The 13,953-nt window shown below is 36.6% G+C and overlaps 1 protein-coding gene across 3 annotated transcripts in view; it reads right to left on the minus strand.

Annotated features, from left to right (window-relative positions):
• LOC100313692 (onecut transcription factor) overlaps positions 1 to 6,987 on the minus strand; it is a 35,869-nt gene extending 28,882 nt beyond the window's left edge. The window contains exon 1 of one of the 3 annotated variants that reach the window (XM_006816424.3): positions 5,798 to 6,987. In XM_006816424.3, coding sequence (XP_006816487.1) covers positions 5,798 to 6,749 — 952 coding nt within the window. In that variant the 5' untranslated portion in view covers positions 6,750 to 6,987. 3 annotated transcript variants of the gene reach the window in all.
• Between the last annotated feature and the right edge of the window lie 6,966 nt (positions 6,988 to 13,953).

Raw genomic sequence — 13,953 nt, forward strand, 5'->3', positions numbered from 1 at the left:
CCACAGATGTACTGGACAGTGTCTATACCTGTATTCTATTACTGAAATACAAGTAAAGCACAGAAATTTCAATTTTAAACCCGATTATTCGGGGGGGGGGGGTACAGACTGGAGAAATATAGATGCAGTGTTATTTTGCTTTCAGACAATAAGCAAAAGGGGAAATAGACACTATTTTTTAAAATTGTTCTGCTTCAACCTTGTACCATTTATATCTGTTTGTTTGCGGAAATAAATATATGCTGACACAAAATATGTGACATTTTTTTCCCTATGAAATGAACATTTTTTAAAACTTTAATCAAACAATGAGTTGTCATGAATATCGTTTAACCTAATTTACCGGTAGATACGGACATATTTGTTGGTTAAAAATTGAAAAAACAAAATGGAACTGGAATAATAGATAACAATTTACTAACAATTGTATTATTTTAATTTCTAACTCTGAAATTATCTAACTTAATAAGGCACAGAAAGTGGACGGCTGATTCGTCAAACGAGGCTCCGCATCCCGCTACCAGTGAGTTCTATCACAGATTAAATGGAGCGGAAAAATAAAATTTTTTCATCCAATAATAAAAGTGTGTTTGTTTTGTGTTATTAAATCCATGCTTTTAACAGGTGGCCAGAGAAAAATAAAATAGTACTATATAAATTTAGTTATTTCAGTATCTTGAGTCACAACTTATCTTAGTTCAACTTACCCCAAGAAGAATGTTGTTATTGATTTGGTCTTAAATATACATGAAATGAAAGTCCCTATAGGTTAATATCGAAATAAGCAAAACAAAAATTACAGACAATGAATAGAGGTTTGCACATTAAGCCCACCAAAAAATATTCATGTTTCTGGCCATCCTGTGTAGTGTCAGTTAAAAATCCATACATCATCATTTTTTTTTATGTTTTCCGCCTTTTTTTTGACCTTATCAATCAGTTTTAAAAGGTAAAAAAATTGCTGAATCTAAGTTATATATGCCCACCTTATCGGTAGGATTCAGTCAAAACATACACCGTCAATCAACAACTCGTTTTAGAGTTGTAAAAAAAAAAAATTATCTTAAAATGTTTATGTCAAGTTTATGAACCAAATCCAGTACCCAAGCCAATTATATCAATCATATATGTAACTTAGCAACTGTCACGTTTATTCTGACTATCTGATTGTTGCTTGGTCATGATTGGAGTATCAATCCATCAGTCTTGTCACCGTTTTGTTAACAATCACAACAAACAAATACTTCTGTTCTACATGTTGATGTCCCATCGCTGAAAAAAAAAAACAGTTTAAGTTGGAAAAAAAACTGCCCTAAGCGATAATTTTTTTTTTATCTGTTCTGACACAGATTTCTTAGAGAACAATACAATGGTTTTGATAACGATCAGAATGGCTTCAATTTTTTTTTTTTTTTTTTCAAATCAAAACATTGAACAAAATTGTTTAAATTAATATGTTAAACTGACACTAAAAATGCATTTATTAAAAATAAGTGAAAAAGTAATAATTTGTTTTGATTCAATCAAATATGGTATGCTTATAATTGCATATATGCCCTCTGAACATAATATCGCATTCATGTTGAATTGAACAGAACAGAAATAACGGTGTGTACATAAGCCATTGTTTACCGGCGCACTGAACAAACTTAATTTTCTGTCTGTCTTCATTAATTGTTGTGTGATATCTTCTTCCCTTTTTCATGAAAAAAATCACTGTCTTTTATTTAACAAAGAACAAATGTAATAAAAAGACAGGGAATTGAATGTCACGCAAAATTATTCCGCCACCATTTAGTGCTTTCTGCCATTCAACTAAGTGGCATCCAACTTGTGCTGGGTATGAATAGAGAATGGTTGCCTTCCTATATTTGTGCATTATGTACTAAATTAATGATATTTGTTTAGACTAAATAAAGCACTTTTGTCGGGAAATTACATTTGTAGCTAAAAGGAGTGGGAACTGGGACCTAATGACAGGTCTATACGCAGACGTGGACCAAATAATCTCACTGACCCACACCTCAACAACCATGCTCTGTGAACGTAAAAAGCAGTCGTGTTCATTTTAAGCGACTATAGTTTCACAAATTACCGCTTCCACCAATTGACCTCTCGTCTGTCGATAGCTCACCAGCACACGCCCCTTATCCAACCTCCATGATCGACTCGTGCTGAAAAGCACTTCACAGACTTTTTCATTTTCTTTCATTGAAAAGAATCTTTTCATTGACAGAATGGTAATGCACGTTGTAGGCTATTATTTGAAGCAATTGAGAATAGGATGTATTTATTAAATTACATTCAGGGCTATAAGGCTCAATTCCAAGCCACAGGGGTAACAGGTCTTTTTCTTCCTCCTTTATTCTGTGTGTGACAAACATGGCTATGTGTAACAATACGTTGAAATAAATAAGGGAACCATTTCACCGCACTCTCAATTACTGGCAACCAAGTACATATACTGGCTCAGTGATGACAGGAGATTCTTCACAACAATAGCTTTCTAGCCGATCTCACAGGAATACATACGAAAAACCACCTAAGGCAAGAAGCAGCACGATTATTTTCCAACTCAAACATTTAAAAAAAAATCCTTCTTTCTGATAACAACAAGCTATTACTAACACAAGTGCATTTTTTTTGGGGGGGTAAAGAATGAAAAAGATATCGCCTACTCTCACAGGCTGTCTGGTGAACAAATACAGCTATCTTACGCCTTCGCTGCATTCTCCACACTTTTCATGTGTTAATTCAGTGTACAGGAAATTGACATCAATTGCCCCTTGCATTCAGCACGCCTTGTCAGTTTCATGCATGCTATGCTTTGCTTATCGGCACCAAGTGATTGGAAGTAATTTGGCCATACATTATACAAACCCCATGCACACACTATATTTACTGTCTTTTTATTTACCCACCAAGTAAATTTCAAACCACCAAACAAATTTGACAGCACTAGCTTACAAATGGAACTGTATGCTAACACTAGATACTGTCATCAAAGACGTCATCTACCTTTGCAGAGTGTTTATTTTCGTTAACTTTGACTCTCATAACATGGTCTCTAACTCTCTAGGCTACGTTTATCTGGTAAAGCTGAAAATCTTTTACTGATGTCTCACTAAATTCCTCAGCATTTTGTAGCTATTGCAAGCTCAACTGCGGTGTGCAGAGGTCATGTCCTGTGGCTATTGCCAGTTTACACAGGGGCATTCGCCACCGAGTGATTTATAGCCAAAGCTTGAATTATTACTCGCCAGTTGATCTCAAGTTGATCAAGCCTAACTAGCCTAGACATGAAGAGATGAGGCCAGACATGTCCAGGTTACGCCATTAATCTTAGCATTTAGTAGACTGTATGTAGCAAATGCTGATGAAGGCCCTAAAATGATCACCAATGACCACTCATTTGCTCCACTGTAACTACTTCTAAAAACGATCCCATTTTAAATGTTTAATTAAAATGCAAAAAAAAAAATACAATATTCAAACTTATAAGTTTGGGATTTTTAATAAGCAAAGAGTTGTTCATTAAAAAAATAAGATATATATATTTTTTTTTTTAAAAAGAACACTGGAGAAGAAAGTAATGATTAATTTGAGAGTAAAGCGGCTGTCAGCTGTACGGCCGACACACGCCATAATTACTTTGCCAACCCTCGGCTCATCTCATTGTCAAGATAAATTAACAACCGAATGCAGTCATGTCACCAAAAATAATGGCACTAGAAACCTGAACGCCACTTGAACATCCCCCAAAATACCACTCAAATCCCAAAGTAGACACGATTGATGGTTTAAATTGTCTTCACTCAACACTTCCAACAGACGAAGCAATTGCAGTGGAAAATGTAATGACCAGCCACACGAATCCTGAAAGAATTGCCAGAGTTCAAACATTGAAGTGATCAAATGGACAGAAAAAGGATGTATTGGGGAGAAAATGATATTAATTAAATTGAACCGAGTTCTCATACAATCCAAGGTGTATACAGCTGCAAATGAAAACAACATCTAGCTTTAATTTTAATTCGCTGCTGAATTCGCGCTTGCCAATTTTTTAAGTCTATCAAGTGCGCTCATCATGGCAATAGTGTCACGAATTGACCTGTTTTTTTTTTTTCTTAGTCGCTCATTTATATTTTACAGCCTGTCCTGAGGAGTTCATTTTGTAGTCTGTCCGCGGTGTGGTCAATGTGATTTACTATATGTGTGCCTCGAAAACGAGACAAATTGGTGCTCTCCAAACAGTTACATCAAACCCATACAGCTGTCCAATGAGGAGTTGCCCACAGGGTTTTCTACAACAATATTGGCCAAGGGGGAAAGGTTTTTTTTCCACCAAGGGAGGTTGTGCAACATGGGGGAGGGTGAATTAATTGCATGAAAAGAAAGCTGACAACGGAGCTTCCATTAAGCAATATCATGATCTAAATAACAAAATGTATCCAAAATCCTGGGGGACTTCTTTCCCATATAAATTGAAAACTAATATCATAATATACGACTGTATGTAGTGGTGTCTGCCAATGACAGATGAGAACAGGAAATAAACATATGATATGCAGTTTGTCAAATCAAAACAGCCATCGATTATTACAAAAAAAAAAAAAAAAAAAAAACTTGTTGATATGAATAGATAATTTTAAGAATTTATCATATTGTTTTTTCCTCAAATATATATTGGCATTAAAAAGTACGGAAGCGTCGGGTAATGATTTAATATAATTAGTTTAGCTCCTATACAACTTAATTAACGAAATGTACATCGATAGAAAAGTTTACAGAGGCGTAAGTACGCAATATATCATGATGTATTTCTACACTGTTTTTAAACGCGCCCGTTGCGTTTAAGGTCGATTGCTTATTATTAAAAAAAAAACTTTAGAATTAAACTGCCGCAGTACAAATACAGACATCATAATTTTTTTGTAACGCTTCTCTTGACAAAACTAATATTTTTTGAACAGGGTAATCGCTCAGTCATCAATCACGCATCGTAATGATAGCCCAGCGCGATTTGTCTGTATTAATGTCGACAGAATTGAGAAGTTACGGAACCGGATCCACGAGCCGTGTTTTCAACAAACCGTTTTTACGCACACTTTCATTTTTGTTTACTTCCCTCCGAAACTGCCCCGTGATTGACTTCGCCCAATTATTACAATAAAGTTACGTGTCGGTCCAAAGCGTGAGATTGGATCTGAACCGGTAAAAATAATGCTCGACGCACGTTATGAAATACCGTTGGTTAATGCGATGAACGGGTGATTTACCGGTTATTCTATAAATGCCGGTGATTTAGTTCAGCGTTAGCAACGATCAGCGACAACAATTCAACGGGATCTGACAAGGCGTTGTCAATTTGTTTGTGGGTTTTAATTAGATAATCCAATCTGTGTAACGATTCAAGTGGCTTCTTTAGCTGTATTTCGCACCATTCTCACCCCCTATTCATGCTCACTTACGCCTGGACACACAGAACGAATAAAGGACCCGACCTTGCCACTTGACACCATGAAAACAAAATTTTTCCAGTGAATTATGACACGCCGTTGCTAGGCTCGGAGCGTCCCTTCGAAACAAGGCACGGAAGTGAAATTAAAAAATTGATACACAAAATACATAAAATGTCTGCACTCACTAAGATAGCGTGATGTTAATCTTTCTTCCAACATACAACTTATTTACTAGTATATTGATTTCTTTTTTTCGAAAACAACAATCTTGACATGGCGTTGCTTCTACTAATACTTAACTAATACTATGTTGTGTTTTCTGAGAATGTACGTACCGGCTAACCTGAGCGCAGACATTCTTTGAAACTCGGGCTCCTGTAACCACTTCCACATTCTTCGGAAGGTCTCCCGACCACTCTTCAATTTGCTCCATGGCTTGGGATTACGTAGCAAGTCGCTAAGAGTTCCCTGGCTTCGACAAAGTACTCGTTGTGCGAACACTGCCTGTGGTATGCTGTAACGTTTCAGTTCGCTGGTCACTCGCTGTGCGACTTCTTTCGTGTTGATCTCTTCTCCATTGCCCGAGTCCCGGGAAGAAATGTTCGAATTTCTACTCGACGGCGGTGTCGGTGTGGGATGCGGTGTTGTGTGCATGCCGTTAATAACCATCGGATTGGCTAGACTTGTTCTCTGTTGTTGTAAACCTCTCATATGATCTGTGTGGTGCGATGGATATTGTGGTTCATACCCGTTCATCGGGTTTATGTTCATGTTCATACTGCGTGCGTAAGAATTGCCTGGACTGTGCGGTCCGTAGCCGGCCATGCTTTGAGGATGATGATGGCCATAGCCGTTTAACATTGTATTGGGCCCCATTCCACTACCGACGGGACCCATGTTCATACTCGTAAGCTTTTCGTATGGATTGTTCATCATGTGGTTTGTGTGCGAGTTCATCAAAGTAAAACTGCCGCTAACATTGCCAGTATCGTGGTGGTGATGGTGCCGAAACTTGTCCGAAGTCACGGATGAAATCGGCGGAAGGGGCTGCAAAGGTGTTAACGTTGTATAACTAGAGCTTGTATTCGTCTGCAGTCCATTCAGCGAACTAACACTGTAATCAGAAGTCCGAAAATCGTTCGGTTCCATCATGTTGCCGAGGTTAGCCAGAGAGGTGCGTGAGTGTTTAGGTATGTCTGAGAGTAGGTCGCTCGACGATACAGGTACATGGTCCGACGCTCCGTAATCGCCCAGGCTTTCCATCGAAACAAAGTCGCTGCAGTTCATAACCGTTGCTTGTAACGGCGAAGCAGTGGATAATCTGACGGTAGTGTCGAGCTTTTTAAGGGCTAGATGCTGTGTGGCCTAGGGGTATAGAGTAGGCCTGGGAACCAGCAGTGTGCAGCTCAACTGTACCTCCATGTTTAGACAGCTGCTAACTACTGAAATGCGCGCCCCCGAATGCGCAGACGTAGTACTACAAATTACGCATGCTCAGTTGTACATTTTCCGCGAAGTGAGATGCACCTGACATCCCCCTCTTTGGGCTAAAACTTGAAAATTTAAAAAAAAAATCAGTGAAAAATACACGCTGGCCTTATCCTACTTCGATTCCCGTTAGCTAACCGCTTAATAGAGTTAATTTCATGTGGAAACGATCGGCGGGTAGGGCACGCTACAAGCGTGATGTAAATCCGTTTCCATTTTCCACACTTTTATTTTCATAACAAAAGCTTGAAGCAGATAAGGTCTATAATCGGCTTTCGGCCTAAATAGAAGGAGCAAAGACTGACGGGTGCGTAAGTTCTTTATCGTTCATGTATAAGCGCATTACGTTTAGTCGCTCTCGAATTCGCTGTTACGGTAAATAAAAGTTATACTTAACACCCGCTCCCTTAATACCCGCCCGCTGCGTCCAGAAGCCGACTTTCTGTACATTAGGCAACGTCGATAGACTTACATATTAAAAATTAATTGGAAAAACCTCTATTTGTATTTCCATTTTCGCACCTCTTTTATTATTATTATGTTTATATGATATTTGAAAAACAAAAACTTTTGCAGTCATCATTTTTCGCTTAACCGACATGCTATCAGATGTGCTAACGAGAGGGAGGAGTGAACGTGACTGAACACGATCTATGACACAACCCTCTGAGAAAAAAACACGTTAAAATAGTTTCTTTCTTAAAAGAACGATTTGCGATCGCTTCAAACTGCCCCATAAAACTCCTTCACGGTCACGTTTCTGGAGGATTGTTTAACAAGGACCGTTTAGGCACGTCGTCATAGAAACCCCTCTTAAAATGTAAAACTCCCCTTGTCACGGCCTGTGATGTTATGCCATTGTCGCATGCGTTGTGTTGAAGGAAGGGGGACACGCGAGTCAACGTAAACCGATTTAGGGAATGTATCATGTACGTTGGCATCGACGAGTTTGTCGTAATTAGTTGGTGATTGTCAACTGCGCGACGCTGCCCTTCCCATCTCATTATCCGCATACAGTCTCTGTCAAGACTATATTAACTTGTAATTCACTTTCACCTTTGCTGTGTAATTTGTATTCTTACAAAGGCGCACGTATGTTGTTTAACAGCATACGGATAAACGAGCACACAACTCAGGGAGTGAACCATGTGAGCTATCCCACATGTTTAAAATGTGTTTGCTAAATACGGGCTTTTTTATTCAGTCAACGCCAGCTCTTGTACTGCCATCTCTTATGTGCAGGGATATTATTTCGCTTTGACACGATTTCCACAGACTGTGCTGCACTCACATTACACGGCGCACACAAAAAACGACAGTTAATATGCCTTGCAAAGCAAACATCCATAAGGTATAAAGTCGAGATATCTTCACCCAGCTTTCAACTTTCCATCAGTACACTGTTGTTTTTTCTTTTTGTTTACTCGGTGTCCATTTCACACTATTGTCATTATAATTGGCCGTCAATAAAGCATAGTTTCTTAATTTTTGAAAACCTACAATAATTGCGAATATACTTTTTTTTTATATTTGAAGCCAAGCATTTATTATTTCGAATGAATAGAAAAATGTCGATGCCATTAGTCAATGTAATCAGGGCGCTGGCTTCTTTAATAATGCCTTCGGTCACCAGGAAGCACAGAAGTCCGTATTCTCACAACACTACTCAAGGGGGTATGTTTCGTTTAACGTTTTTTTATGAATTAAAATTATGCAAATTTACATTTTTTTTACTCGCTGGATGTAAAATGCAGCATCAACGTATTTATACAACTCCTCTTGCAGAGATGAGGAGGACAACAACGCGGGAGAGAAAATGAGAGGGGCGGTTCTACATATATGTCATACAGTGAATAGTCCCGGAACAGGCAAGGTGGCGTTGTCATGTGCCTTTGTTGAGGCGCGGAAGTCAAAAGGGAAAAAACGCACATTACATTCACTTAAACGCAGCAGTGAGAGAAAGGAGAAGTCTCACTCACTCAGTTTGACGTGAATGTCAGTCTGAAAACGTGGGGCAAATGAAAGACGCCTTTGTCATAATCTTTTAGGTTCTACCTTTTTTTTAATGACAACGTCGACTAGAAAAATCCAAACAATTAAAATGACGTAATATTCCACAAAAGGTTTTTTTTTTTTAATTTTTTGTTCAATGTCTGAAGTTAAGAAAACAAAATCAGCCACCCGTTTTGCAGTACTGTTGTGTAGTATATATATCAAGTGGCGTATATAGGCACAACATTCGTATCGAATTATATTGTATTTTGTGTTGGCGTGCTTCGTATAGGCGGGGTAGAAACGTACTCGTGGCCTGATTAGTCCAATATTTTCGCAACCACAGTGCATGCGAACACCGGCGCTCAGCTAACCATGGCTAGCACTGGATGAACGATGTGCAAATACTCTAAACTCTGGATTAAAGTCGAAGTCGACTAGCTGTCGATTCGTATAGAGCGCCACGCACGGGAAATAGTAACAGAAAATCGAATAATTGTAAATAAAAATGATTGATATCGCGGTACATTTACACTCGGGAGATACATGGGTTTAAAATTAGACCAGATTTGTCATGTAAACAGTATTCATAATATTTTGTAGAATTTTACGAAGCGAGAATTCATCATACCCGCATGGAGACAAATTATATGAATGCCACGTTACTGAAAAGTAAGATGATTCACCTCTCATTGTATACACTACCAGTATCCGTTGTACACATTTGTTAAAATTAAGAGATTGGGCTTTTGTTCTCGTTTTCCTTTGCCTAGTCAACCGACACCCGGCGATTTAGCCGCTATTAGCCGGATTCACAACCGCCTTAACTCAATGAACGTGGAGTTAGCTGCTATTAGCTGGGTTTATAATCGTATTCGTATGTGTTTCTTAGTTTGTCAACTCTTTTGTAATAAGTACGAGGTCAGTTAGCTGCTATTAGCTGGATTTTTAATTGTATTGCCATTTTTATCTTAGTTTGTTACTCATTTGTAATAAGTACGATGTCAGTTACCTGATATTAGCTGAATTCATAATCATATTCTTATGTGTTTCTTAGTTTGTTAATCTTTTGTAATAAATACGAGGTCAGTTAGCTGCTATTAGCTGGATTTTTAATTGTATTCCTATTTTTATCTTAGTTTGTTAATCATTTGTAATAAGTACGAGGTCAGTTAGCTACTATTAGCTGGATTTATAATTGTATTCCTATTTTTATCTTAGTTTGTTAATCATTTGTAATTGGTACGAGGTCAGTTAGCTGCCATTAGCTGGATTCATAATCGTATTCTTATGTGTTTCTTAGTTTGTTAATCATTTGTAATTGGTACGAGGTCAGTTAGCTGCCATTAGCTGGATTCATAATCGTATTTTTATGTGTTTATTAGTTTGTTAGCTGTTATTAGCTGGGTTCGTAATCATATTCTTATGTGTTTCTTAGTTTGTTAATCTTTTGTAATAAATACGAGGTCAGTTAGCTGCTATTAGCTGGATTTTTAATTGTATTTCTATTTTTATCTTAGTTTGTTAATCATTTGTAATAAATACGATATCAGTTAGCTGTTATTAGCTGGATTCGTAATCATATTCTTATGTGTTTCTTAGTTTGTTAATCTTTTGTAATAAATACGAGGTCAGTTAGCTTCCATTAGCTGGATTTTTAATTGTAATCCTATTTTTATCTTAGTTTGTTAATCATTTGTAATAAGTACGAGGTCAGTTAGCTGCTATTAGCTGGATTTATAATCATATTCTGATATGTTTCTCCGTTTATTAATCATTTGTAATAGGTACGATGTCAGTTAGCTGATATTAGCTGGATTTATAATCATATTCTGATGTGTTTCTCCGTTTGTTAATCATTTGTAATTGGTACGATGTCAGTTAGCTGATATTAGCTGGATTAATAATCATATTCTGATGTGTTTCTCAGTTTGTTAATCATTTGTAATAGGTACGATGTCAGTTAGCTGATATTAGCTGGATTTATAATCATATTCTGATGTGTTTCTCAGTTTGTTAATCATTTGTAATAAGTACGATGTCAGTTAGCTGATATTAGCTGGGTTCATAATGGTATTCTGATGTGTTTCTTAGTTTGTTAACTCTTTCGTAATAAGTACGATGTCAGTTAGTTTCTATTAGCTGGATTTTTAATTGTATTCCTATTTTTATCTTAGTTTGTTACTCATTTGTAATAAGTACGATGTCGGTTAGCTGCTATTAGCTGGGTTTATAATCGTGTTCTTAAGTGTTTCTTAGTTTGTTAATCATTTGTAATAAGTACGAGGTCAGTTAGCTGCTATTAGCTGGGTTTATAATCGAGTTCTTATTTGTTTCTTAGTTTGTTAATCATTTGTAATAAGTACCTTGCCGAGGTCAGTTATCTGCTGTTAGCTGGATCCATTATCATATTCTGATGTGTTTCTTAGATTTTTAATTATTTGTAATAAGTACGAGGTCAGTTAGCTGTTATTAGCTGGATTCGTAATCAAATTATTATGTGTTTGTTAGTTTGTTAATCATTTGTAATAAGTACGATGTCAGTTAGCTGCTATTAGCTGGGGATATAATCGTGTTATTATGTGTTTCTTAGTTTGTTAGCTCTTTTGTAATAAGTACGAGGTCGGTTAGCTGCTATTAGCCCTGGATTCATAATCGTATTCTTATTTGTTTCTTAGTTTGTTAACTCGTTTGTAATAAGTACGAGGTCAGTTAGCTGCTATTAGCTGGATTCATAATCGTATTCTTATGTGTTCCTTAGTTTGCTAACTCTTTTGTAATAAGTACGAGGTCGGTTAGCTGCTATTAGCTGGATTCATAATCATATTATTATGTGTTCCTTAGTTTGCTAACTCTTTTGTAATAAAAACGAGGTCAGTTAGCTGCTATTAGCCCTGGATTCATAATCGTATTCTTATTTGTTTCTTAGTTTGTTAACTCGTTTGTAATAAGTACGAGGTCAATTAGCTGCTATTAGCTGGATTCATAATCGTATTCTTATGTGTTCCTTAGTTTGCTAACTCTTTTGTAATAAGTACGAGGTCGGTTAGCTGCTATTAGCTGGATTCATAATCATATTATTATGTGTTCCTTAGTTTGCTAACTCTTTTGTAATAAGTACGAGATCGGTAAGCTGCTATGTGCTGGGGGTATAATCGTGTTATTATGTGTTTCTTAGTTTGTTAGCTCTTTTGTAATAAGTACGAGGTCGGTTAGCTGCTATTAGCCCTGGATTCATAATCGTATTCTTATGTGTTCCTTAGTTTGTTAACTCTTTTGTAATAAGTACGAGGTCGGTTAGCTGCTATTAGCTGGATTCATAATCGTATTCTTATGTGTTCCTTAGTTTGCTAACTCTTTTGTAATAAGTACGAGGTTGGTTAGCTGCTATTAGCTGGATTCATAATCATATTATTATGTGTTCCTTAGTTTGCTAACTCTTTTGTAATAAGTACGAGGTCGGTAAGCTGCTATGTGCTGGGGGTATAATCGTGTTATTATGTGTTTCTTAGTTTGTTAACTCTTTTGTAATAAGTAGGAGGTCGGTTAGCTGCTACTAGCTGTATTCATAATCATATTCTTATGTGTTCCTTAGTTTGCTAACTCTTTTGTAATAAGTACGAGGTCGGTAAGCTGCTATTAGCTGGATTCATAATCATATTCTTATGTGTTTCTTAGTTTGTTAACTCTTTTGTAATAAGTACGAGATCGGTTAGCTGCTATTAGCTGGATTCATAATCATATTCTTATGTGTTCCTTAGTTTGCTAACTCTTTTGTAATAAGTACGAGGTCGGTAAGCTGCTATTAGCTGGATTCATAATCATATTCTTATGTGTTTCTTAGTTTGTTAACTCTTTTGTAATAAGTACGAGGTAAGTTAGCCGCTATTAGCTGGATTCATAATCATATTCTTATGTGTTCCTTAGTTTGCTAACTCTTTTGTAATAAGTACGAGGTCGGTAAGCTGCTATTAGCTGGATTCATAATCATATTCTTATGTGTTTCTTAGTTTGTTAACTCTTTTGTAATAAGTACGAGGTAAGTTAGCCGCTATTAGCTGGATTCATAATCATATTCTTATGTGTTTCTTATTTTGTTTACTTATTTGTAATAAGAATTAGGTTAGGTAGTTGCTATTACCTAGAATCATTTTGATAAATCAATAATTTGACGTCATGTAGCTGATTTTAGCTGGATTAATGTGTGTTTCATATTTCGCAAAATCAATAAGGGTGACATCATTTATCTTGCATTATCTAGATTAATCTGCTTTTCGTATTTTGTTAACTCAGTGTCCAATACGTGATGAATATCGGAATAGTTTCTACAAATCATATGTACATATTAATTATTGTTCATTTGCATAGTTATTGTTATGAGTTTACGAACATGTTGCTATTTGTAAACATGTTGTTTGCATCTCAGAAACTGTTGATCACATTTTGCAATATTTATCTTAGTATAGGATAATTACACAAGATATGTTTACATAAAGAGACTACATAAACAGTCAATAACAATTTAATTTAATTTAATTTCTCTCTTCTCTGTGGCACGTGAAGCAACCCTGTGATACCGCTACAAATGTATACAATCGCCAATATCAGCTCTCACCGACCGACTACTTGCGTAGACAACCGTCCCACGGGGTCAATCCACCTTTGTGTAGCTCGGCACTGCGCTGCAGGCACATATATACCGACCTTTTCGAAATTAATAATTGAAGTGTCACTTTTTTTAAATGCGAAATATACATGATTTGTTTAATATTTCACATTAATGGATCTATGACATTTACTGGCGTCTTCTGAATGTAACCCGGGTAACGTTATGTCATGTACGTGTATTCATAACACTATAAAGTAGTCCTGTCAACTCAGCGTCGTCTTAGGGAATAAAAAGAATACATCATACAGTGATATGTTCTATGAATTCCGCCACCATTTCATTCATTGTTTGAAAAAGGAAAACAATCATGTTATTATTATTTTGTTGTAAGGGCTGATAGCC

Source organism: Saccoglossus kowalevskii, chromosome 7 (genome assembly GCF_978046115.1).
Source record: "Saccoglossus kowalevskii chromosome 7, keSacKowa6.1, whole genome shotgun sequence".
Taxonomy (NCBI): domain Eukaryota; kingdom Metazoa; phylum Hemichordata; class Enteropneusta; family Harrimaniidae; genus Saccoglossus; species Saccoglossus kowalevskii.